The sequence below is a fragment of the Alosa sapidissima genome, chromosome 5 (assembly GCF_018492685.1).
Source record: "Alosa sapidissima isolate fAloSap1 chromosome 5, fAloSap1.pri, whole genome shotgun sequence".
NCBI classification, from domain to species: domain Eukaryota; kingdom Metazoa; phylum Chordata; class Actinopteri; order Clupeiformes; family Clupeidae; genus Alosa; species Alosa sapidissima.
The window spans coordinates 31480429-31506314 of NC_055961.1; the positions used below are offsets into that span (position 1 = coordinate 31480429).

General features: G+C 42.1%; 3 protein-coding genes and 1 long non-coding RNA gene across 4 annotated transcripts in view; 1 reads left to right on the plus strand and 3 right to left on the minus strand.

Annotated features, from left to right (window-relative positions):
• LOC121709837 (E3 ubiquitin-protein ligase RNF43) overlaps positions 1 to 13451 on the minus strand; it is a 76457-nt gene extending 63006 nt beyond the window's left edge. Inside the window, exon 1 of the mRNA XM_042093464.1 lies at positions 11641 to 13451. Within this exon, the coding sequence (XP_041949398.1) occupies positions 11641 to 11871 (231 nt within the window). The 5' untranslated portion in view covers positions 11872 to 13451. The remainder of the gene's footprint in view (positions 1 to 11640) is intronic.
• Positions 13452 to 13581: 130 nt separating this feature from the next.
• On the minus strand, positions 13582 to 17367 carry hsf5 (heat shock transcription factor family member 5). The gene is made up of 7 exons (XM_042093465.1): positions 17252 to 17367; positions 16350 to 16876; positions 15855 to 16205; positions 15599 to 15693; positions 15009 to 15497; positions 14743 to 14872; positions 13582 to 14192 (listed from the first exon to the last, which is right to left on the minus strand). Exons 2-7 carry the CDS (start codon positions 16861 to 16863, stop codon positions 14149 to 14151), a joined length of 1623 nt encoding a protein of 540 aa, XP_041949399.1. The 5' UTR covers positions 16864 to 16876; positions 17252 to 17367; the 3' UTR covers positions 13582 to 14148.
• A 1605-nt stretch (positions 17368 to 18972) lies between these two features.
• Positions 18973 to 20151, plus strand: supt4h1 (SPT4 homolog, DSIF elongation factor subunit). The gene is made up of 5 exons (XM_042093468.1): positions 18973 to 19077; positions 19187 to 19293; positions 19600 to 19655; positions 19759 to 19812; positions 19905 to 20151. The coding sequence occupies exons 1-5, from the start codon at positions 18988 to 18990 to the stop codon at positions 19970 to 19972; spliced, it is 375 nt and encodes a 124-aa protein (XP_041949402.1). The 5' UTR covers positions 18973 to 18987; the 3' UTR covers positions 19973 to 20151.
• LOC121709843 lies at positions 20037 to 21785 on the minus strand. The gene is made up of 2 exons (XR_006032050.1): positions 20930 to 21785; positions 20037 to 20755 (listed from the first exon to the last, which is right to left on the minus strand). It is a non-coding gene; the product is annotated as an uncharacterized LOC121709843 (long non-coding RNA).
• Positions 21786 to 25886: the final 4101 nt, after the last annotated feature.

Sequence of the window (25886 nt, forward strand, 5' to 3'; positions counted from 1 at the left end):
GCCATCATGGCACTCCTTGGCAGGGCACCCAGGGCAAGACAGCAACAGAAGCGCAGGGGTGGGGGATTAGGGCCAGCGTGACTCCCCTCTCTACGTGGACTGCATCACACCTCTGTTCCAGTCCCAGCCACTCAGCTTCCAGCTCCATGTGCTCTTTTCAGAAAGCCCCACATAATATAGTAGGGCTCACTACTGCACAAACAGCCTCACACAGGCACACATAAACCCTGTATGTAAACATGTGTAGGAAGCGGGTGTGTGTACAGGTGTGGGTGGGTATATGGGTTAAGGAGAGGTTAAAACCTGGTGCAAAATGGGGCTATTATATTTGCCCATGGCCTGAGCCCTGCCAGACAGTCCAAGGCCTCTGAAACATGCCATTATCTGGAGGGAGGCTGAACGCTGACAGCCTATGACAGCAGGATTCCAGGGGTAAAGGAGGGGTGGTGGTAGAGGGAAACACACACACACACACACACAACCATGTCACTGTGTGGTACTAGGGCTCTGAACAAAGGGAAGCAACCTCCCCCTGGTTGGCTTTAAATAGCTACTCTTATCAAAACCTAGGTCTAGGAGCCCTGTTCCCTCAGATCTCTCTCTCTCTCTGAGTGTGTGTGTGTGTGTGTGTGTGTGTTCAAAGTGCAAAGCCAAGCGCAGCAGAGTCCACTTGAGGGACAAGAAGCTATAATGCGCTAAGCAAGTGGCGATGAGGACGGAGAGGGAGAGTGCAAAAGGAGAGGGAGAGAGAAAAAGAGAGAGAGAGAGAGAATGAGTGAGGGAGGGAGAGAGAGAGAATGAGTGAGGGAGGGAGAGAGAGAGAATGAGTGAGGTGCGAAATAAAATCAATAGCTTTAAAGCAAATGCAGTTAAAACCTTCTAGCTCTTCTCCATAATCCAGACTAAGAGACACCCACTATTTATAAGTGAAGTTTGCTACCAAACACAATATTCCACCTTTAATGACTAAACAAGGTCAAAAGAGCTCGGACATCCCAAAATACTCCAAACTAGTCGCTAAGCACCCTCAGCATATCTTTTGAACCTTGTGCGATACCCATCAAATCAGCTCGGACCCACTGACTGTGGACTTTGGACAACGGAGGGTCATTTTCCCTTAAAGATTCTAGGACGCAGGAAGTGCCATATTCATGAAAATGTAAATAGAGAGATTACGTAAGAGATGGGGGCTGATAGTGGGTGCAGGACTGTGCCAGAGACCAACATTTAACAGCCTCACACACACACACACACACACACACACTCCCCGCCTGCACTACTGCACTACTGCAGGAGTGACAGAACGTAAAGCCATGATGAAGCCGTAAAGCATTGGAATGGCTTGAGATTTTTGTTGCACAGAGCGAGCTGAAGAGTGCACTCTCACTGAACTTATACACCAGAGACATTTTATTCTGGGCATGCAGATGCAACCGGGAAAGCACAAGGTTATACAACTATCAGACCATTCAATCAGACTACTCAATAATTACAGTCATCATAGCCATAGAGATTTTATGCCTTTTATGCCTTTGTGTCTGAAGATGCAACAAAGACAGTTGGATGTTGGAGTTGGAGTACTGAGAACTGGGTGGAATCCAGTAAGGGACTGGATGACTAATTTGAATTCTGTTGAGACTTGGTAAGGTTAGTGCTGTGCTATACTGTGCTGTGGCTGGCTACATGGCTCGGGCCAGGCTGGAAGGGGTTAAGTGTGTGGGCACAAGCTCCTTGTCCAGCCCCTGTAATCGCACTCGGAGCCACTGGAGCAACAGTGCTTAAACATTCCTGCGCAGTGCCAAGGCATTCACTTTAGGCAGGGAGGGAAAAAAGGGAGGCAGTAAGAGGGACAGCTTTTAATTAGGGAGGGGGAGAATGAGAGAGAGAGCGAGGGAGAGAGAGAGAGAGAGAGAGAGAGAGAGAGAGAGAGAGAGAGAGAGAGAGAGAGAGAGAGAGAGAGAGAGAGAGAGAGAGAGGGAGGGAGGGAGGGAGAGAGAGAGAGAGAGAGAAAAGAAAGAAAGAGAAGGAGAGAGAGAGAGGGAGAGAGTCGGTCCAGAGGTCAACGGCAATTCCGTCGAGCATGCTGGAGATGACCCTTTCGTGCCAGACATACCCAAAGCACATTTGTGAATGGCTACTCAACTCGGGGGGTGTTTCCTGCACCAGCCCGGGCCCAGGGGGGGCTTGGGAGAAGGCCGCTCCGGGATGCATCAGTTGCCTCGGCCGGCAGCATGTGACACAGCAAGCGCCGCCGAGGAATTTCTAGTAACATTCTTATCCCGTCTCGGCAGACTAATCGAGAGCGGCCATTGCATCAGGGCGCCATGCTGTAAGTACACATCACTCTACGCCCCCCCCCCCCAAGCATCTCTGATTAGTGTATGCCCAAGTGTCATATACACTAAAAAAACAAAAAACTATTCAATGGGTTGTTTTGACAGAGACCTCTCAAAGACTCCATACAAGGGGTCCCCACAGAAACTATTTGGAACTGTTTGGACTATCAGCTTTGTAATAGTTCAAGGCCTTTACGGGATCGCTATTAAGGTGCCTGACGTAGAACCCTTAGTAAATCTGTTTCGATACAAAGAGCCCTTTGCTAGCACTCTGACACAACTTGCTCTGGAGCCATTCTGGCTCTGGCTTGTCTACCCCTGGGGTGCGCTTCACAAATGCATTGCTGCCCAACAACTATGGTAACCAACAGGGAGAGAAAAAGTGGCATCTTGCTCGGAACAGTATAGTTCCAAACTCAGCTACTATCAAAACTAAGTTCATTCAGGAACACTCTCCTCTAAGTAAAGATTCACAATTTAAACAAGAAGAGAATTGGGAAGCATACAACTATTGTTTTTGGCGGATTGTCTTAGTTCAGATAGGGTTCTGCCTATCATAGTAGGTTTACGTGCATACCAAAAGCATTCCACAAGGACCACTCATTGACTGGTTCTAAGAGGTGGTCTAAGCCTTGAAATAGGTTAATCTTTGGAGGAAAAGGTTTCTTGTTTCCGACAGCATATCGCTGTCAACATATAGGTGAGACAATTTTCACATCCAAATAGATGGCAGTCACTCGTGCTCAAAGCTCAACTCTCAGACCTCCACGCCATGGACGCTTCCAACTTCAGAGCGGTCTGACCGCGTGGGAACACAATTACTTCAAGAACTCGTCTCACACAAAAGCACACCCTGACCTGACTTGTCAGGGTCGACAAGAAACTCCAGACTGTCACTCATAAATATAACACCACATAAAACTCAAACATTGCTAGGTCTGACTACAAACTCACTTCTGGCATAGGAAAGGAAAGGAAAGTCAGTTTCATGTCAAAACGACTGTAGAACACACAGTTGCAAACAGTGACACAGTATGCTACTGCTGAGCTTCCTTGGTTACCTTACAATAGGGAGGTAGTGTTGCCGAAGTTCTGCCACCACACCATGAAGAAATTATGTACTTTCATGAGTTATTATGCTACTTGTCATGCGTCATGTACACATCAAAGCAATCTGCACACACTGCATGTATTATTCTTTATCTGGAAGACCTGAGGTGGAGGAATGCCACATTGACCACAAGCCACATAGACACAAAGACAGAGCCGTGGACATTTTGCCAGCATGGCTAGCATGAACCCTCATGCCAAAATACACAAAATGTTTTACAATTACTTTACTGTGTTGCTCGTAATGGTCAATCAATGGCTCTCTAATCTTTCCTTTTCTCTCAGGGCCCTTTTGGAAGGGCAGGACCCTCAGTGCCAGTGAGAACAGCCTCCGACGGGAGAGCCAGCACACAATGTCAATAATAAAACAGGAATCCGCACATACTTTCCTGTCCCGTCTGAGCGAGAATCATTACCACATGGGCCAATGTGAGAAAACCGTCTCTCACCACCAACATTCACATCTTCTTGAGATGATGAAACAGCAAATTAAACTCATCGGCTGTTCCAACTTGCTTCGCCTTGACGGGAGGGTAACAAGAGTAGGCCTACATGGGTTTTTTTTTCCCCTCCTCCAATTTAAATCTATTTGTTTAACCATAAGCAGACACACTGCCATGGTAACTAATCTTCAAAAAACGAAAACTATTTTGACTAAAGCCACCTATTTGAGTCAGTCGTTTTGGGCCCGTCTAGGAGCTTTGATTTCTTGAACAGGCGTATTTTAGGAGGGTAGGGTTGGCACTCTTCTTTACAGGCGCCTAAATCTTTTAGAGAATAAAGGCAAAGGCAAAAGAAGAGGTCAAAAAACAGGACATGTTAAATGCTTACTGCCAATGCTAGATGCAGCAGTGACCATGTGATTTAAAAAAAAAAAATTTTTGGGGGGGGTGGGGGCATAAAGCACTTCCTGTCAACTTCAGTATCTGAGGTTACAATATGGCTTTTGTTGTCAGGGCTGCTCGGAGATCTAAGTCACTTTGATCCAAGTTAATAGAGTTTAGTAAATGATCACAGCATGGACCAAACGCTCCAGTCTCTCCCTTTGACACACACATACACACACACATTTTTTTGATGCATTGACCCAGACTAAGGGGTTACACACAAAATCAAATTACCGATAGCAGACCTTTTTCCTTGTTGTAAGGAAACTAACTTTCAGAGGCCAAACCCTGACAAATAACTCTTACTGACTGCAATAAAGAACACAAACACACAAAACAGCTGCAAGCAGAAAAGCAAGCAAGTAAACAAGAAAGAAAGGGTGAAAAACATCTCCTGTCTTCAGATAATATGGCCATTAGCTGACCAGTAGAACGTGATGTAGCACACGGCCTAAATAAGTTGTAAGAAAACAGAAACACTGAGTTGAGTACTTTGCCAGAGTGGAAATAAGAGCAGCTGGTAGCACACATGGAGCTGCACCCACGCCAACCAGAGAGCTTACAACAGGGGACAGGTACTGTAAGAGAGAGAGAGAGAGAGAGAGAGAGAGAGAGAGAGAGAGAGAGAGAGAGAGAGAGAGAGAGATCCTGAGAGAACAGCCCATGTTCCATGATCAATAAGTGTTTTTTTTTTTCTTCTGTTCATTTAATGAGCCAGGTGTTATTTTCATTATTATTATGATTATTATTATCTCTATTATTATTATTACTATTATTGTTATTATTATTGTATTGAATGCTTTGGCAACACTGTAAAATGTACATCCATGCCAATAAAGCTTGTTGTTAAAATTGAATTGAATTAAGAGAGAGGGAGAGGGGAGAGCGAGAGAGAGAGAGAGAGGGGGGGGGGGGCTATGGACGATCACATTAACTACTGTACACTATGTCGCTTCATCAGCCAAGAGGCCACCAGTTTTCCCAAAGCACACACACACATACAGTACATACACATCTGTGTACTAAAATAGAGACAGACACAGACATGAGGGGGTAGAAGGAAACATGCTCCCGCCTCCCTGCACTCCGCTCCACTCTCCCCCAGCATAGCTAAAGTGCAGGCCACAGTTCAGCTCATGTGCACATGTACAGTATATATGTACAACAAGTATATAGGTATATGCACACAAGCACACACATAGATGCTCTATATATAGCCTATATGAGTTAGGTTAAGGTTTACATAATGCCACTGTGGCATATACCTATCCCCGATTGTCAAAAAACAATAATCCACCACCAGCAGCCTCAAATGCTGATGTCATTTCTCCTCAGTGGTGGCTCTGTGCATTTGCTTGCATGCAGCATGTGTGAAAAAAACCACCCCCACCCACCAGACCTGCCAATTAAGAAGGAGGGCGAGGCCATGTCTCAGCCACCCTGCAGCGACACACGATACACTGCGCCTGAACAGGCGTCTTTTTTGCGTGTCAAATGCACACCTGCATTCCCAGTGCTCGAGGTAAGTGCGTGGTGGTGGTGGCTGGCTGGCCGGCCAGCAGAAACAGGTGGTGGATTTCACAGTGTCTGCGCAGACCCAGGTGGGGAGCGGCCTTCTGCCCTCTCTGTGTTGCGAGAGAGAGAGAGAGAGAGAGAGAGAGAGAGAGAGAGAGAGAGAGAGAGAGAGAGAGAGAGAGAGAGAGAGAGAGAGAGAGACCAGCTAGGAGGTGGGCAGCAGAGAGGTGGCTGTTTCTGTGCCAACCATCAATGCTTTGTCCAGTGTTTATTGAAATGGAAAGGATATAAAGAGGACAAGCTCTCTTTAATCTTTGAGAAGCCTGTGTGTGTGTGTATATGTGTGTGTATGTGTCTGTTCTGCCTTCTTTTACTGAACATACGCCTCCCACCCCAGCCCACCCCAGGACAGTCCAGTTCAAGGAGAAGGTAATGCCTTTTCCATATTGAGCAGTGCTGCAGGACCCTCAAACCATGGCCTCAGCAGCAAAACAGGACAGCGAGCACCAGTGGGCAAACCCTGTGGCCTAATTTATGGTCACAGTGTCCACAGACCCCACAAGGGCCATGCGGACAACATGACGTCAGGGCTTTGGTCATACCCCGTCCATGAGGGCACTCTACATCCGAAACTGAAGCATGTTGTTTTGCTCAACAGTTCTGTAAACATGTGGAAGACGTGCGAAAAGCATTCTATGCAACAATAGAAAGTGAGAATATGGAATCAACAAAAAATACAAATACACTACCTATGACGTGTTATTATAACGTGGGGTTTTCTTAAACATAATTTGTAATTTCTGACAAATTTGTGCATTTCTTTAGGTTGTCACATAGTTTTACAAGGCTTCTGTCAGTCAGCCCAAGCACATCATAGACTTACTTTTTTGTTTTTGTTTTAAGTGGACCTTTTGCTGTAAAGAATCCTAAGCACTAAGAAGAGAGTGGATGTTTAGGATGTCCGTCACATAAAAACACAAGTGATTGGCTTAGCAGAGCAGGAGGAGGGAAGAAACGGGAGAGGAGGCTCATTTTCAAATCCCTGTCTAATGTTCAGGTCTAGTCTTTCAGAAGGATGGACCCCAACTGTGTCTAGCAATGCATGTTAAGAAGTATGCAGAACACAGTAGAGCTACTGCAATCTACACATTATAGATCTTAAAATATACTCTTGGGTAGCTAGTGTCTAGCTCACATACAGAATCATGAAAGAGGACAAGGGCAACAGTGGTCTTCTAGGCCTTTGCATGAACAGGACCATGAGAAATGGAAAAGAATGTGTTGTATAACATGGGGCTGACAGACGCAAACACATTTAGGCATTCCAGGCCAGTTCTAATGACTTAAAAAGAAGGCCTGGTGGACTTAAGGGATTTGCCATCTTTCTAACCCCCCCCACCCTCCAATTCCACCCAGAAACACATTTCAAAAGCAGCCCCGTGTGGCCCAGGACAGACAGGACAGCCCCCTTTCCTGTGTTCCAATCCAGATATTTCTGAGATGCTTTTTCCGGCCCAGCAGCTTTGAGGAGGGTGCCTGCGGACCGTCTGAGGCGGACATGCGGCCGTACAGGACAGCGTACACAGTCACGTCCACATACGACGCTACGCTGCACAGCAGGTAACACTCTTTAACTGCTGTCAGTGTATAAAGTCAGAATATCACTGACTCCTGCCCAAGGGGAAGGCATTTGGCTCAACAGGTTTTGCTCTCCGCTAGCGTTCTCAGGCTGAGAACGTAGTGTGTGCAAAAGGCAAGAGCACTGGCTGCGTCTAGATTCAGTGATTATTCAGTGAACGAAACCTAACCAAACCCACAGTCAAATTATATGTCTTCAATGCAACAAAAAAAAAAAGGAGAGAGACTTTCACTGGGGAGGAGCCCACATCAAAGGCGCCACCACTGTAAGAAAACAATCAGCGCAGCGATGATGTGTGCAGGGAGTCCCTAATCAACGAGAAAGAGGAAGCACAACAAACAACAACGGCCCAGGAAGAGTGCGCCCACGAGGAGGGGTCACTCGCACCAGTCATTATCTGTCCGGGACGGGGAAGGAAATTTGGACAGGAAATCCATCCGAATGACGGGGGTGGCAGTGGTGGTAGGGTGGGGGCAGCTGTTGTTGAGAGGGTGAGGGGGTGGGTATCGGAAGGGCAGAGTAAACAGCCTCCTTTTTAATCATCTCGACTCACGTTTTTCACTTGACACGCTTTGATCTCTTCCCTTGACGCATCCCCACCCTCCTCTCCGGTTCCAACGCTCCGGGACCCCTAGATTGGCAGACTGGGTACAGAGATAGCGCTCTTTTCTCCCCCTCTCTCTCTCTAAGGAGAGGAAAAGATGAAGAAGTATATAACAAACTCCAGAGAGGCAGAAGGGCGGTAGACAGCAGCACGAGACGGTGTGTCGGTGTGTTGCTAGGCGGCCTCAAACTGCCGCTCGTCTCTCTGCTGCTGCTCCGCCTGCTCCAATTATACCTAATGTCTTCGTGGGGCGTCTCTGAACGAGAGACCCCTTTTCAAAGCCTTCAGCAGACCGAAAAGGGGGGAAAAAAAGGAGAAGCGGAAAAGAAGTGAAGCCTCGAAAAAATGGTTTAGCTTCTTTTAATTGGGAAGAGGGCCTATCAGAGGATTAACTTCAAAAGGTGCAGCAAGCGGAACCCGCACCCCCCCCTTCCCCCCTCCCTCTTGCAAAGGCCTCAAGGACAGCTGCCTTTTGCCTCAAGTTCAAAGCTATCCCACAGTGCACTGCACTTATCCACTCAGAATGCAGTGGGCTTTGTTATGGTGCTTGGTAGGAAGAATGTGACGCATTCATACATACATATGCAAAGATGGCTAAATCATCTGTGTGCGTAACCTTTAGCAGAAATGGAGATAAAGGCTTTGGGATAGTGATATACAAAAAAACTAAGTAAAGCATACACACAGTGGGAAATAACTCAGATTCTAGTCAAACGATGCTGTTGCTATGCAAAAAAACTGACAAAGTCAAGTCACTTTGCTGTTCAACCATGTTCTGGTGAAGTAAAACTTGACACAAGCAATCGGTCTCAAAGAACCGATTGTTTACTGGTTGAAAGGACAGCTACTGACTGGTGAAGTGTCCTTATAATTAACAGCAGTAGATCTTACAGTCCAGTTGTGAGTCAGCAGAAGTAGTGTGATGCATCATAATGTTCTGAAACATGGCCTAGCCCTAGGCCTAAGTATCATGATTTTATATTCAGTGCAGTAAAGTTTTTGCAACTGCAACTCCTAAACCAGCAAAGATGCTTTACACAAAGGAATGGATAAAACCTCTGTTGAAAACAACGGACAAGAAACGTTCAGAAATGAAGACACAACAACTTTGTCCCAAGTACAAGGAATATGGCCTCTCAAGGAATATCGCAATACTTACAGCCTACTCATGTCCACTACAGATCACTCAACCATTCAACTTTTTTCAGAGGTCCAAAGAACATATCCATCAAACATTTGACTGAAAGAGAAAAAAAAAATCAATAAAGCCAATATACACAACCTCACATGTACAAACTTAAGAGTATTCTTGCTTGAATGCACGCTTTCGGAATTCAGCATTTATCTCAAGTCTGTGAAACATTCCTGTAAACTGAAACTCAAAAACATCACACAAACAAAAAACAGCAATAAGCTCACTTAAGGGCAATAGTAGAGTTCCTCTCTCCTTCTTCTTCCTAAAATAAAGTGCCTCGACCGTGTCTAATCTTGTGTTTCTCTGTGTACCTCTCCTCCGGCGGGGCCAGAAAAAGAGGAAAATTCAGGGGCTCTCCTCGCCAACCTGTGGCCTGGAGAAACAACACGCTTAAGAAGATCAAACGTGGTCAGAGAGGTGTAATTACTGTGGGTTATGAAAACTGGCTGTCATGCACCACCACGGATGAGCGAGTCCAATTCGGAGTAGCCTGGGGATAGCGAGTCAGACACGCCTGAAAACTGAGAAAAGAAAAGGGGGGAAAAAGAGCTAATCCTAAATGGTGAGAGTGAGCTTCGCTTCTACATGATATTTCTGTGTGTGTGTGTGTTTATTCTTTTCTTTTTTTTTTTTTTTTTTAAACACTCGGGTCAAAAAGGTAGATCCACAAATGTACGCACAAATCAATGCTCTGTTAGGCGGTTGTTCCACTAAAGTCAATATGTACTTTTTTTTGGTCGGTTGAGATACTGGGCCAGTAACCTTCATAACTTGTGGAGGATTTTCTAAGTGCTGGGAGAGTTGGTAAATGGACCAAAGAATGCCCTGTCCCCTCTTCCTCCCTCTGTGATCTACCTGCACCCCCCTCCAATCCCCTCGGGGACGGGACTAGAAAGAGAGAACATAAAGTGGCGCGCCAAGGCAACAGAAACCTGTTGAAACAGGTTGGCACTGCAACAAAGAGCATCTCGCATAGTACAACACTGTCTCTGTGTGGTGAGAGAGCCCTTTACTGAAATGAAGACCCAAACACACACACACACACACAGATCTTTAATTCAACAGCTCTAGTTGTGATGACCGACACATCAACTGTACTTATAAGTACAGTTCAACACTGCATTTGTACATGCACAAACAACCTACACTAAGGATGTGGACCGTACTCAAGGCACAGGATCTACCTATGACTCCAAGCATTGCACAGTTGATAAACTACTCAGGCTTATGCCATCAGATCTATCACCCGAGGTGGGAAAACAAATGAAATCCCCTCCCTATACAAATTGGGCAAATTCGGTCCTCTGAGGACTTATAGTATATATAGGCTAACTAAAATGATGTACACCCTGTGTACCATCTACATTGCAAAAGGATTTTACCTATTTTTCTGAAATGTTATGCATTATAATAAATGTTCAAATAGCCTATGCCAAAACAACACCTTTTAAGATGTAGACACATGGTTTTAACATGGGAATCAGCTTGGCAATGAAGACAAAAGTCAAAAAACATGGCCCAGGTGATTTACATGTGAATGCCGCCCTACACCAGAAATACAAAATATGTTTATCTGGAATATTGAACTTAAAATATCTTCTCTCTGTGACTGCCTCTCAATTAAAAAAAAGGATAGCGTATGGTTTGTGTAGCGCACCAAATAGGTCTGGGCCAACTTTGGAACAAAATGTAAACTTGCTTACACAGACTGATTCTATGCAAACTTTTCCATACCAAAATCCAAAGAAGAGACCCAACAACACAAACTGTCAGGCATTACTTTTTTAGATGCTTTACAGATTCAGTTGCAGTAATAGCAATGACAGCATGCAGGTTGAGACAAAAATATCATAATATGCTGATATATAGGCCTATGTCTAAGGACAACTTGGAAGATTGAGAGTAGGGTACTAAAACAAATTTCTGTGCAACCAATAGACTAATTCAAAGACTCACCTGTTTTGAGGTGAATGATCATAGGCTGAACAATAGGTGAATGGAAACTAAAATGGGGTAAACATTTTTATAAGGCCTACATTTACTTAGAATCAAGTTAACTGTGTTTACAGTATATTATGTGGTTGGCAGCCAAACTGAGTTTAGTAGACTAAAATCTGATCAAGACAGTTACATCTGACAGGTGCATGAAAAAAATGTCAGATGTATTTCACAGGGCCTGCTGTGCAGTGATAGCTAGGCTGTCATGTTGTTGGCTAGCTTCAGCGTTGGCACCAACGCTAATCTGGCCTATTTTGTGAAATATATCTTTACTGAATCTGAATCGTATCTCCGTATTGTTGAATGAATCACGGTATCTGCTCCATGAACTCCACTCAAACAAATCTGACACCTACCTGCATCAATTTCCCTTCTGCGATGCCGGCGCTCCCTCCAGCAAACACCCCTTCCAGAGTGATAGTGTGTTCGTGTTTGAGAAGAGTCACCTTGATGACCGCTCTGGTGGCTGATCGCTCCGACTCCACTGCGGCCGCCAGCTCCAAGCCCGTCTGGCCAAACACCACCTGAAGGGCCGCCATCAGCAGCCACGGCCAGAGCCCGGCCAGTCGCCGCTGGAGGACGGTCATTGCACCGGCTGCAGCGGCGGGCTCCAGCCGCACATTGCGGACAACAAAGCTGTCAAACCTTCGATGTAGAATCAAGTGGGCTGAAATGTTCCGACCAATCTATTTGTCCAGTCTAAAAAACGGCACTGACCGTTGGTAAACGGGGGATGCACATGTAAAGTCTGTAGTTTTTACACCATGTCCTGAATCTTTTCTCCTTCAGAAAATAGTCTTATAAGAGTCGTTTTCATAATCAGAGGCAAGAGTTACCACTCCTGGCGACGTTTAAAACGTGCATGCATCTGCTTAATTAAAAATATAATCTGAAAATACATCAGGATGCATTTATTACTGTAAAATTGAATGGTAAATAGGCTTAAATATGCTGGCTACCCTGTATCGCTCACAGGAGAGGCCAAACATAAAGTACACACATGAGACATGAGGGTAATTACTGAAAATGCGAACGTGAAAACGTGCATTAATCCACCTTTCAAAGACACACTTTTCTATTTTCCTGGAGGTACACTTCCTCTTCATTTGAAAGGTTCAGGTTTCTACTTCGCAAAGTTCGATTCAATCCAATTGGTTTAAGAACACAATTTAGACCTGGAAAAATAAAGTGGATAACTCTGTTCCCATTTCGACGCACGACCCGTCACGTCGCGATAAACATCACTAGACAGCTTATTCAACACAATCCAAGTTACATTTCCAAAGCAAAACTGAATCAGTCCCGAGTGGTGTATTGGGCTCAACAGGTTGCTGAAATATTCCCAACGCAAGTGTCCTCTTCGAAACACTTTGAAACTCCAGCGCATATGGTATATCTCCGGAGGAACCGAAGATTCGTATTAAAAAGACCAGGTATGCCACACATGATTGTTGCTATTCTGAAATTTATAGCCTACAAGATAGAACGTAACGCTAAAGTTCTGCTCGTGGACACGGAGCAAAAGCAAAACATTTTCAACACACTGGCTACAACGTGTTCCGTGGTCTCCAATGCGGCAACAAGTTGTAGGACGAGTAGGCTACTCGTCAAAACCTTATAACTCGAGTTTTCAGAAATGATTCACAGGGTTCGGGACCATTGTATTACTTTACCAACTGGTAAGTGGCCTAACTAACCACGAACATTTAACTCCCGACCACACGTGAGAACTTCAGATGTTGTATCCACTTGAAGTAAATTAATAATCAAATTCTGAACAGCATCTAAAGCCTGCTCCGTCCCCAAAGCACGTTCGACACAGTAGTGTATTTTTCCTAACTCCCAAGTTAGCGCTCCTAAATGCCGGGATCTTTTTCGAATCTCAAAAGGCACACTTCAGAAATGTCAGCCAAAAAAAGTTGTCCGTTGATGTAAAAAGTTACTGTTTTAAAAATCCCAGAGTATACGCGTCGTTTTCGTAGAAAGAAGTTGAGTGCCAGCAAAACTGTACATTGGCGAAGTCTCGACTCTTACCCGAGAGTCTCCCTCCCCTGGGATCTCATAGATTGCCTACCTGCTGACTGACTGTCACTGAGGGTGGAGCAGCGGTCAGCCATACGGATGAAAAGGGGATGACTGACGACCTCATGTGGCGACTCTGGCAGAGCATAGGCCTACGCCAAATTACTAAAAGTAGAAAATAAGTATTCGCTCCAAATGCAACTCTAGGCTTAACTTGGTATAGGTGCAATCTAATCTAAGAGCTATCTAGCAAACAAACACAAAAAAGACCAGAATTGCCATAATAAACATGTATTCTCAGTGTTTTTAAAAAACAGTTACAGTTCAGAATGCACAGCTAATTTGTAAGCAAAGTAATAATTTAAGACTATAAAATGATTACAAATAATTAGGCCTGTGTTTATGTCAGATAAGAGCATGTTGATTAAAACAGAATATTAATTTAAAGTAAAAATGAATATTCATATTTGAATTTATTAAAGATAAAAAATACTGAGGTTGTGTTAAAAATGAATATAAGCACATTTATGTTAAACATATTTCACAATGTTTTAACATGTTGATTGTCTTGTTATATTACTATTAGCCATTGGCACCTTTAAAACTGTAAAACCTTGAACTCAACCCCTGAAACCAATAAATAAGAATAAATAACCTAACTATGTACATGTCAAAACAAAGTTCAATAACTTAATATCAGTCATCATGGCAGATTTATCTCATTAGGCATGTTTTCTAAAACAGGGTTCGAATTTAAACCATCAGAAAACTCATAAAACTTGCAGAACTGTGCAGAACTTTGGAAAGCAAGAATAGCATTGAGACTAGAGCACTGGGGATCATCAAGGATCTTTCTCGCAAGCTACGTCCACTAACATGTTAAGATCTAAAAGGGATAAATAAAAACAAAGCACAAACACACACATTGACAGAAAATAGATCAAAATGTGCAAACAACTGCCCAGTCTACAAATAACAAGCAGGTGTCTGCTACCATAAACTGAAACAAACCCATGAAACTGAAATTTAACAAACTTTTAGGCCTATGTCTCATCAAAAAGACTGAATTATTTTCACTGATATGTGAAAATAAATATGTCAAAATATACACATTTTCTTTATGTGTTTTACCTTCAAATGGAATACAGTATACAGTACTATCTATCCCATATATTATGCCATCATTTCACTATCAGTGGCCTTAAAATATCCAAATAGCTTTCACCATTTCTTATACATATTCACCAAATGATAAGGGTGATCTAAGCTAATCTGTACATTTGTACATCTCTTTACCAATTCTTTCAGGTAGTCAAAGACAAATGAACTGAGTCCTAATTTGCAGGTCCAATTACCACATCCATGACTTAGAAACAAACAGAATGGGTGGTTGTGTGAGTAGTGAGTGTGTAAAATAGTTGATTTATAAAACTCACCAGGTGATTTGGTCTGCTTCCTGGAGTTACTGTCCTCTTGGGTAATGTCACTCAGTTTAATGGTGGTGTCCGCGTCATTCTCTAATGCTTTGTCAGAGGATTCCACATGATGCACAGCATTTCCATTCACCTGAAGATAAATAAGATATCTTTTCACCAAACATACAGCATGATCTGTGGCTTACCTACCATGATCTCTAAAACAATATCTATTTTGATGATGAACTGAAATCACAGAAATTAACCCCTACAGAAGACACACATACCTGGTTGACACCAGTGGATGCAGATTCCACAGGCTCAGGCAGGGAAGGCCTCTGCTCGGTGGTTCCTTCTGAGGCAGCCTCTGGCAGATTTGAAGCACCTTCCACAGTGATGGCAATTCCCGACGGCACATTCCCTGGCACAGCAATGATAATTCCACCCATTGGGACAGGGCCATGGGAAGCCATTGTGTTGGAATCCTTGGCAATGGACATGTCAGTGTTGTTGACTGAGTCACCGGCATCACCCTGAGCAGAGGTTTGGGCAGACACACTGTAGACTGTGCACTCAGGATGTGACTCCGCAGGATGGTAATGTTTCTCTGGTGTCTCCACTTTCACCATGTGAAGCTTTGGGGAGGCCTGAAGCTCATCAACTATTTGGAAGACGGTGTCAAGGTTAACATCGTTCTTCTTCGTCTCCTGTAACTCTTCGTTTTGCCAGTCTTGGTTCTGGTTATTGGGATGTAGGTAACCCACTTGATAATTTGGCTAAAATGTATAAAACGAAAAGTGATTATGTTAATAAAATCAAAACCTGGTGACATTGTCAATGAATAAACAGCACCAACAGTACAACAAGACTATCCTACCTGAAAATAGCTATAATGGGGAAATGAGGATGGAGTCTGGTGAGCACAAGAACTCATATCCTTGTCCATGTTTCCTGATGGACAGCACTGACACACTGCAACAAAAACATTTGACAACAATAAACAACAATACATTTGAAAAGTAGTTTTAATACTGAAAACACGCCATTACTGTGTTAACTACTTTAATACAAAAAAAAATCTTAAAACGGACATATTTTGTATTTTACAATATATTATTATGGTTCTTGCTTACCAGCAGAATAAAATCCAGGACGATATTGAGGATGGTGAGGTATGAAGCCATTCAGCTTTTGCCCACTGACTGAAACACCCTGTGACCCCTGCTGGACATGTACTGTGGTAGGGTTGGGCTGCACTGGACAAGGGGGCTCTGTCATGAACCGGCGTATTACAGAAACGGGTATCCCTTTATCAGTGTAAAATGTGGTAGGGGAGGAAGCATCTCCATGACCCATTATCCAGCCACGGGATGGAATAGGGGTCCTGTCGTATTCTTTTGGCTGAATTAGGCCACGATGATAGGGATGGGAAACTACTCTGTCCCGAGACAGTCCCCGATGGATTGGTCCTGCAAACATCGTACCTAATGGACAAAATTAAACAGGTCGTAATTATAAAGTTATATAGATGTAACATGACAATGTACGTTAACGTTATTCAAATAAACCAAATCATGCTTTACAACTAACGTTAATTATTGAGTTTGATGATGATGATGTTAACTTACCTTGCTTTTCAATTTGATTTCTGTCGTCGGTCTCGGGAGAATTTACCAGGAGTCTTCTGAAGCGACTCGGTGGACGACAGTTTACTTCCAGTCCTGCTTCAAGTTTTGCTTTATTTGTGCTTGTTAACCTTTTAAGGTTCACTAATAATTCTGGGTGATCCTTTTTAAAATTTGGATTATGGAAGTGGTGTTGAATTCCGTCCATTAGCGTTAGGTCTCTTTCCACAGGTCTCTCATTACCTGGCGCGAGCACCACCTTTCTGAATCCATAGAGGTTTAATTGACGAATGAAACTTGTAAAATTTGTTGTTTTAAAAAGGTCTGATGCTTCTCCATCAGGTTTAACAGGTGAGAGCAACTCCGCTTCAAAGTGCTGTTGATCGATGATCACACCTTCCCCGCAAGTATCCCATCGAATGGAACGATTGTTGGGACTGTTGACTAAACGCCACAACTTCGCGGGGAAATTGTTGGGGTTGATTGGGATAGTAATGAGAGCCTCTTCTACGTCCATGGTAAGTTGATCACTGCAAAAGAAATATGAATTATGTCGCAGAACCAACAATCAACAACTCTACCTGAATGTGTGAATTTGATCTTATATCTTTCCAGCCGTAGATAGCATCAACTAAGTGGCTAATACTGGCTGATGTTAACGTTAGCTGTCAGGCTAACTGTAGCTGCTACCCTTAACGTTAACGTTAACTCTGCAAAATACTCCTATAAAGAGGGTTAAACCATCGACATTAGCCATCAAGTTATTATAACTTGGTAATCAATACATCTAAAATGCCTGGTTTATGACCAGATCGATTAATTTCTCACAAAACCAGTTAACTGTTGAAGCCTTGATATTTGTATTATTGAAAAATTAGCTAGCAGTTGTCTGGATTTACATTTACCTGTGCTTTCTTCCAGCAGCTAATCTAGAGTTTTGAGGTGTCTTCTCAGAACCGTTGAAAGTATTCCCGAACCGTTATGCACGATCTCATTTGATGTATTTGAATTCCATACAGAATGTCACGAGTCATGCCGACCAATTGGATTCGTTGTCCTGTTGGCTGGCAAAGTTTCCAAACATAAAGCTGTGTGGTCATGAATTGTCAATATTTAGGGGAGAGCCAGGCTAAATTACTATAAATTTAATGTGTTTTTAATGGTATTTTTCATGCCGCCTTGTAAGATGACTTTATTGGATCTTGAAATTAGGCCTACTCTCTGTAATGATACAAGTTAGCTATTTATTTGTGGATATTTTGGTGATTTGTAGCCATGGTTCATATTGCTGTTTGGTTGCCTGTGATGCAATTGTTGGCAGGCCTTGTAGTCTACATAAATGTGTGTCTTGTGTTTTCTTTAAGATAGGCCCTAAACTTCACAATTGTTTTTATTTATTTATATACATCTAGGCTAATTCCATGATTTTCATGTATTTTTGTAATTTAGTGATGATCTGTTACATAGTGTTCTGTATACTACAGTGTGATCTATGGATTTCTATGGATTATGTGAATTTATTAACAGATGATCTACACAAATTAATGCGTTCGGAGGAATTGTGTAATGGGAAAAGTAGCCTAAGCCTATGGAAGAAAATGCAAATGATGACAACAAAAGAGCAACACATTTTTAAGGATCCATAGTTTTTTGAATTTCCTTAGCAGATTTTCCATTTTGTGAATAGACTTTTTCCATTAAAAACTTAAAAAATAGGTGCCCAGCTTAGCCTACGTTATAGCCCCTCTGGCAAAAAAAGTGTATTTAAAAAATATTTTATCCCAAATGCCACCATGGCAGACACAAATATTTATTCTATTTTATTCTATTCTAAGTAAGAAACAAAATTTCAATTCTTTGTATGACCAGTGCATGTAAAGAAATTGACAATAAAAGCCGACTTGACTCGACTTGACTTGACTTGAAAAGACTTGGAGCTGACACTCTCCTTGACACAAAAGGTCTTAAAGCAAAGATTTTGTGTTGTTAATGGAAAAGTTGTGTGTTAAAGCAAAGTGTCCCTATTGACAGTGATGTTGCAACAGCCACATTAAAGTAATAACTAAATCAGCTTTTTACCACCTCATAAAAAAACGTCAACTTTCGAGGTCTTATGTCAAAACATGATTCAGAAAACTCATTCATGCATTTATCTCCTGAAGGGTTGATTACTGCAATAGGCTTTTCACAGGCCTTACTAAAAAGACCATCAAAAACCTTCAAGCTATACAAAATGCAGCAGCTGGGGTTCTCATGAAAACTAAAAGAACTGACCACATTACTTCAATACTTAAGTCCCTGCACTGGTTTCCATTAAGTCACAGAATTGACTTTTTGGTTATGGTATTTGGCAGACACGTTTGTCCAGGCTAAATGAACACTAGGCCTATGTTAGTTTAACATGTTTGAAATAGTTTCAAACAAAGCAAACATTAACCATAACTAATTATCTATTATAGATAGGCTATAATAACAATATCACTGGTCTGGAAACACAGTCTGTCACTCAGTAAGAAAAGCTCATCTCGCAAATAGATTTCACACAGAAGTCCAGTTGATGGCGGTAGGGTACTAAGATTGCAAGCTGCCAGTAAGACCCACAGACGAAGAAGAGCGCAAATGGCTTTGTCGCATCTTGGTGATGTCATTATTGATTGACTGCGGAAAGCAGTGTTGTGGGTCTGTGTCATGGTCTGTGTTGACTTTGTGCCTTTTGTGCTCTCTTGTGAAGGTAATGTTTAAACTAGATTAACGTTAGCAAGTTAGCCTCATATTATGAATGGAAATCTGGCTTTCTTTTTATGTTATGTTTGTTTTTACGTATTTCTCTGTTTCTACAGACAATAGATCAATTTGAATACGATGGCTGTGACAATTGCGAATCGTATTTACAAATGAAAGGAAATCGTGAGATGGTTTATGAGTGCACGAGTTCGTCGTTTGATGGGTACGATTGGGGTTGCTGTAGGCTACTAATGTCATTGATCATACAACTAACCTTAAATATGATTTTATTGCAGCCAGGTTATATCCACGTACACCTGTCTGTATATTCTGTCTTTTGTGGTTATGACTTGCATGATCTACAAATTCCTTTTATTCTTTTAAAAAAAAAAAAAACAAACAGTTGGCCTGGCTCACCACGTATACTTCTGATTAGCCTATATATGTTTACAGTATTATGAATTGTAAATAAATACATACATATTCAGTGTTTCATATTCAGGTTTACCATTTCATACCATTCTTTTAGCGTGGTGGCTATGATGAGTCCAGAGGATAGCTGGGTTGCCAAATGGCAGCGAATAAGTAAGTGTCCATGTGTTTCTTGTTGGTCTACCTCTGATCATGACAAGTGTGTGAAACCAACAAGTTTACTTGTGAGGCCTAAATCTTCTATTGCTGTTTTCAGGTAACTTTAAGCCAGGAGTTTATGCAGTAACAGTCACAGGCCGGTTGCCCCCAGGTGTGTACAAACCCATACCAACCAGTACCCTGTTTCGAAATGATTTGTCTTGGTTTCTGACAGCATGCTTCTTTGTTTTCTTTATTTTTCAGGAGTGGTAAGAGAGCTGAAAAGCAGAGGAGTGATCTACAAGTCCAGAGACACATCTGTGAAGACATAAACAACTCCATAAATTGTATAATGTAGCTTGACTGGGACCTGAATTGCCATGCTTTTTTTTTTAAATCATTTTAATATTATGAGTGATTTTTTTGTGAGAATGGAATGAATGTATTGTATAGTTAATTGAAGTGTTGATGTAAGACCAAAAGGGCCAGGTAAATAAAGATACCAACGTAACTTCTGAGTGGTGAAAGTTTTTTTATATTCAGGTTCTTAAGGACATGTAAAGAACTTGTCTACCAAATATACATTGTCTCAGCGAGCCTCTAGTTACTTTCTAAAACCACTCTGCTGTTGTCTAGATACCTTTCCTTTCTAATTAGATTACCCAAGTAAAATGGGAACTGAATGAAAATGGAATAGTGTATGGGTGACAGAATATTTAGATTAAGTAGAATATTTGACTTCAGTTGATACAAGCATTGTGGCAACTAACTAATACGGTATTCACAGTTGTCATGGTTTAGTTATGTGATAACATCAGAGGTTTACTTCAAGTATGAATGGAGGAAAACGTTGTTGGCTGTAACCTGCTCTACATTCATAATCCCTTGAAGCATAGTCAAACTTCAGCACAGGGTGGCGTTGTTGCTCAAACTGAAAATGAGATGGAACTGATCATCGTCGTGCAAGGTGCATTTGGGTAACAAAGATTTATTTTACTTACAAAATTAAGCCTTTTACAAAAGTACAGCTAATGAAACTTAGAGAAATTAGTTACCTGTCACAGTGCATCACAGGCATTTTGAGTTGTGTTTGCTAAATCTTTAACTTATTGTATCTGAAAAATAGTCAAAATGTTTTCCAGGTGGAGCTATTGGTTTACATTTATTTGCAAACTTGTTTACTGGGGAATGCAATAAAATATTTGAGGTTCTAATGTCAAACTTAAATCATAAAAGTCAAAAACAAGATATTTCTTTAAAGTTTCACTGATAAGAGTAGTGACTTACACAGGTGTGGAGATACAAAGCTGGCCAACAAACATTTATTATGAATGTTTCTTCGTAGGTTTTGATGTGTGAAGTTTAGTCCGTTTTGTTCTCTGTTTACAAAAAACGGCTAAATGTACTTTAACCATGTTTGCTCATGAGATGAATTTCATAGTATACATGGGCCTCGGAGCAAGACAAACATCCTGTGTGTGCTAAGAATATCTGGTGCCATTTCAACAAAAAAATCACTTTAATACACCCACCCACCAAAAAAAAACAAAAAAAAAAAAACAATGAGACATAATGCATGAAAGCCTGTGCTCTGTGAAACAGTTGTTTTTTTTATATTTTTAAAAAAAAGACAAGCAAAAAATGTTCTACAGACTCTCGCCTTTTGCATCATTTTGTCTATACAGAGGCGCACCTTCAGTTATAGGCTTGTCCACCTATAGTGCCACCTCAGAAAGAACATATGACCTGTAATAATTTCAACAGATAGTGCGTTGCTTATTTTTGTGTAATATTCCATAATAGATAACATAGAACATGCAGCACATACACAGAGGCCCTGTGTTTACATGTTGTATGTCAGCGATGTTGTCTGTCCTGTTGTTTTGTACTATTTTGTTATGTGTGGCTGCAACTGCAGCACCTGCTGTCATGGACTGCATCAGTGTGTAGGCTTCTATGAGTGGCATGTAGTGGTATACAGTAAAAGACCCATTCTCCACCACACTCTTTCCCCACTAGGGCAATATTTAGATGCTATTGGTGTGAAGCATATTTTGGGGCATTTTATTCCATTTTATACTAAACTATTCAGTGAGTGGACACCTTGCATTTTCAGTTCCTCACTCTCAAACCACAGGCAGTTGAACTTTTATGTATGACTACACTGAACATGTTGAATAAAATAAAGTTTGAGAGCATATTTTCTGACTAATAAATATTTTCCTCTTTTCAATGAAGAGAATTAGCAGATTCTGGGTCTAGGAGATCACATTTACCTAAATCATAAATTAAATTGAATAGCATCTCCAAATTGTGTTAGTGGAATATTTTGGAATAGATTATCTGAGTTAGACATGCTGGTTACCTTGATCACATACAGTATAGTGACCCTACTCTGTAGGCTTGGCAGTTACAACTCGTGTAGTGAAGAATAACCTAACCTTAAGCACAGTATTCACAGTGACATTCACAGTGACATCAAAACAGGAAAAGGAAAGCCCTATCTCATACAAGCTTGGCCTACATCGTAGCTACAGAAAAGACCTACTTGTAATTGTCTGCGTACTGCTCTTTGATAATGACATTTCGATCTAGAGTGTTAGACATTATTGCCTATTTCTTATTGGGGAAATAAATGGCCGTTGAGCATTTCTCATGGGTCGTTGACTCTGAGAGGAGACACATGCCTGTTCCTCTGTATTTATATCTGTGTATGTGTTCCTCCTTCCTGTTTTAAAACACCCCTGGGGCTGACTTCCCCAGGTCTTCCACACATGAGGTAAGTCTGGAGTGTCATCACCATCTCCAGTTCCTCCTGAGGTTAACTGGTGACTGTCATGTCTTCTAAGTTACATAGTCTTTGTTTTTCAGTCATGTGTACATATGCTGAGGAAATTTACCACCCCAACTGTAGTTCACAACCACCAGTTGAAAATACCCAAGTGTGATGTTGATCACAAACGGCTTCTTCTCTTTTGCCATTTCCATTTAAGTCTGAAAATGCTCACATCCTCAACTGACTAATACCAAAACTAGGCTAGCAGCTCTATATGTGACTTGGTGCAGAAGGTCCCTAACCACAGGGCTTTGTAAGCCCCACCTTCCTGATGTCACCAAAGGCTTTCAGACTGCCGCCATTCGCCAGCAAGTTCGCTTCATAGCCACGACTGACGACTGCAAGAGTACTTTTCATTGGCTGACTGTTTTGTCCATATTTGGACATGTCTGTTGACTGGACCATTTCATGTGTGGTAACGCCAGATATGTATATTCATTCATTCTACTTGCACATTGCTGGTAAGGATTTTTAGGGAGATTTTGAGGTGTTTTTGTTGAGCACTTGCTACAACTTTAGGGACTAAGAAGAATATTTCTTGTAGGAATGAAGATACTCAGGGACAGGAGCACACACCACAGGAGTACACACACACACACACACAAAGTGCTGCTCATAATTCTTCATACATGACTTACATCCAATATCTTATAGAGCAGAAAATTATAATATTCTTCAACTGTGCTGTGTGAAAGAGAAAACCTGTCTATCACTGGTGTTTCCATTTGCTAGGCATTGTGACACACACTATCTGACACAGAGACAGGTTTAAAACTTGTGTGCTCTGTGAGTGAGTGAGTGAGTGAGTGAATGTGAGAGAGAGAGAGAGAGAGAGAGAGAGAGAGAGAGAGAGAGAGAGAGAGAGAGAGAGAGAGAGAGAGAGAGAGAGAGAGAGGCTGGGAGGGGAAATGGCTGTCGGCCCAGATAAGGTATATCTGGATAGACACTATGGCTTCACTGAGGTCTAGGCTTTATGGATCAATACATAGTAAGCTCAACCTTTTGCAAATTACAATAACTCGATTTAATGTAATCACTGGTGGGCCTTAGTGCAGTATGGACATACACTGCAGTTATGTGGTTTTTGAGTCCAACACAGCCGGGACAGTGAATGGAATGGATGTCAGTACCAGCATACCTGTAAGAGATACGCTTCGTAGGAATAATTTATCTGACAATCATTATTTTAAATGTCTTTTTAATCTAATCAAGGATTTTTTTTAAGCTTTCTCACAGTTTAAGGTTTTTGCCTTTTTTTTTTAATCTTTCAATAATAGGGTTTATAATGATCTCAGTCTCATGTTGTTGGTGTATGATAAAACACACTTGATGTCCCCACCAGCCACCTACACGCTTAGTAGTACTATGTAGTAGTGTGGGGTAAAAGACAAAGCGCAAAAGTGAAAGATCAGCTTTTACACCACAATGTAGCTAAATACATCAGTTAGAAAGTTAGCTAGCATTTATCAAAGACAACAGTTCTGCAGATAGTGTTTTATGTACTGTATGCAATTAGCTAGTTAGAGCCCAGTTAGATAGAACTCTTGTAAAAGCAAAGGTAAAACCACCTTTATAACCTAAAAATGATTTAAAAAAAGTACTAGTCATCATAGGCTACACTGATGTTACACACAAACCTCTAGAGACAAAAAACACCGATCATCTGGTGGTTGAGGTGCTGGAATTTAAGGTCAACAGGCAAGCACAGGATGAAAAATCCGCACACTTAGATCTGTGCAAAAATATCTTTTAATTTATTCTGGCTTTCAGTCATAGACCATCTCTTCAAAGGCATACAAACCTCTGCAAGTAAACACAAACATAGGAAAGTGTGATTTTTGTAGGATCTACATACGGTTTCACTGAGTAGTGGCCTAAAACGCCACACAGGTCTCTAACCTGGGGTACACTTTCTGTGACTCCTTCTCTTTCCACTCGAGTTCATAATTCTGTCTCATGTGAACTGGAATAATTGTTTTTAACCTCTGTACTCTCGTGCTGTTATGAGTCCTCTGCTGTGGGCCCACTACACTACACCAGGGCCTCATCCTGTACGTTCCTTTCTAAAGCAAAAGGCCAAGCTATAAACACTACATGATAATTTGAACATAAACCCTCTGGTCTTCCCGTATTTGAGGAAAGAAATCTTGCAATAACAACTCTTGATAATCAGCATTTCTGTTTCTACACAGCGGAGGGACGGCACCTAGTATTTGCCTGTTGTAGCCTATGTGTAACCTGCCAGTTAGGGGTCACTCATTTTCCACCAGGCTCTGTGCCTTAACTGACACTACGCATATCTGAACCAGGCGGAGGCCCCAGCCTTGTGGGTGGAGAGTAGGAGTGGCGTGGCGAGTAATACTGAAACCTTAGCAGCCCTCAGTCCATGGCACACTTGTTCACCGCACCTTTTTTTCCCCTTTCCCTCTCTCTCAGCACGCTCAGATAACCTCCCACATCGCAGGCCCATCCTACTGTCCTGTGCTGTCACTCACACGTTCTCACGGTTACGGGCACTCATGCGTTGGCTGATGTTTCGAGCGTTCACACACTTGATGGGGAATTGAAACTTTGCTGTGTATTCAAATAACAACGTGGCCACTGCAACACGTGAAAAAAACATACCTGTGAGAATATGATGCAAGATATCGTTCAGCATTAATTGAAAGAAATTTGAAGTGTTGAACATAAATTTGGAGTGTTTCATATTATTAGAATGACTTTTGAGTGCATAACATTCTTATAATGAATGAATTAAGTGCATTAGCAACAGTGTGGAACCTGTGTAAATGAACAAGATGGCAGACACCGCACTGGCAGTCACTGCGATAGTGAAAGTTCCTGTAAGTGTGCCTCTATGGCAGATGCAAACCTGGGGAGGGAAAAAAAGAGATGTGTGAAGTCCCTACTCTCCTCAGATCAGTGTACTTTCAGCTGCACCCTTCCCCCACTTCCTCTCCCTCCGCCACTCTCTTTCTGCTGAGACAATGCGAGAAAATGGCTCCCTTTGCGGCCTGTGGCTAAAAAGACAGCGTTTTCCTCTAGCTGTCTCTAACGGAGCCATCGGGTATCTACAGTACAGTACATACAAGAGGTTATCGGTACATGGCGAGGCATTGACTGATAGGGACAGTGCAGATCCAAGCTGGGAAATATCTAAAGGCATGTTTTTAGCACCTTACCTGTAGTCAGTACCTTACCTGCAAATGATGGGAATGGTTTCAACACATCAGCATGGCTAGGAGTGAATGTTCCAGGAAGACACTGTTATGGCCTGAAAAGGAACAAGTAAAAGGGACAAAAAAAGAACATTGGAGTTCAATCTGAACCACTTCTGTCAACCACACACACAGGAAATAAGCTGTGTGCTGTTGACTACCAGCAAAGCCATTATCAGTTCAAATAACTCC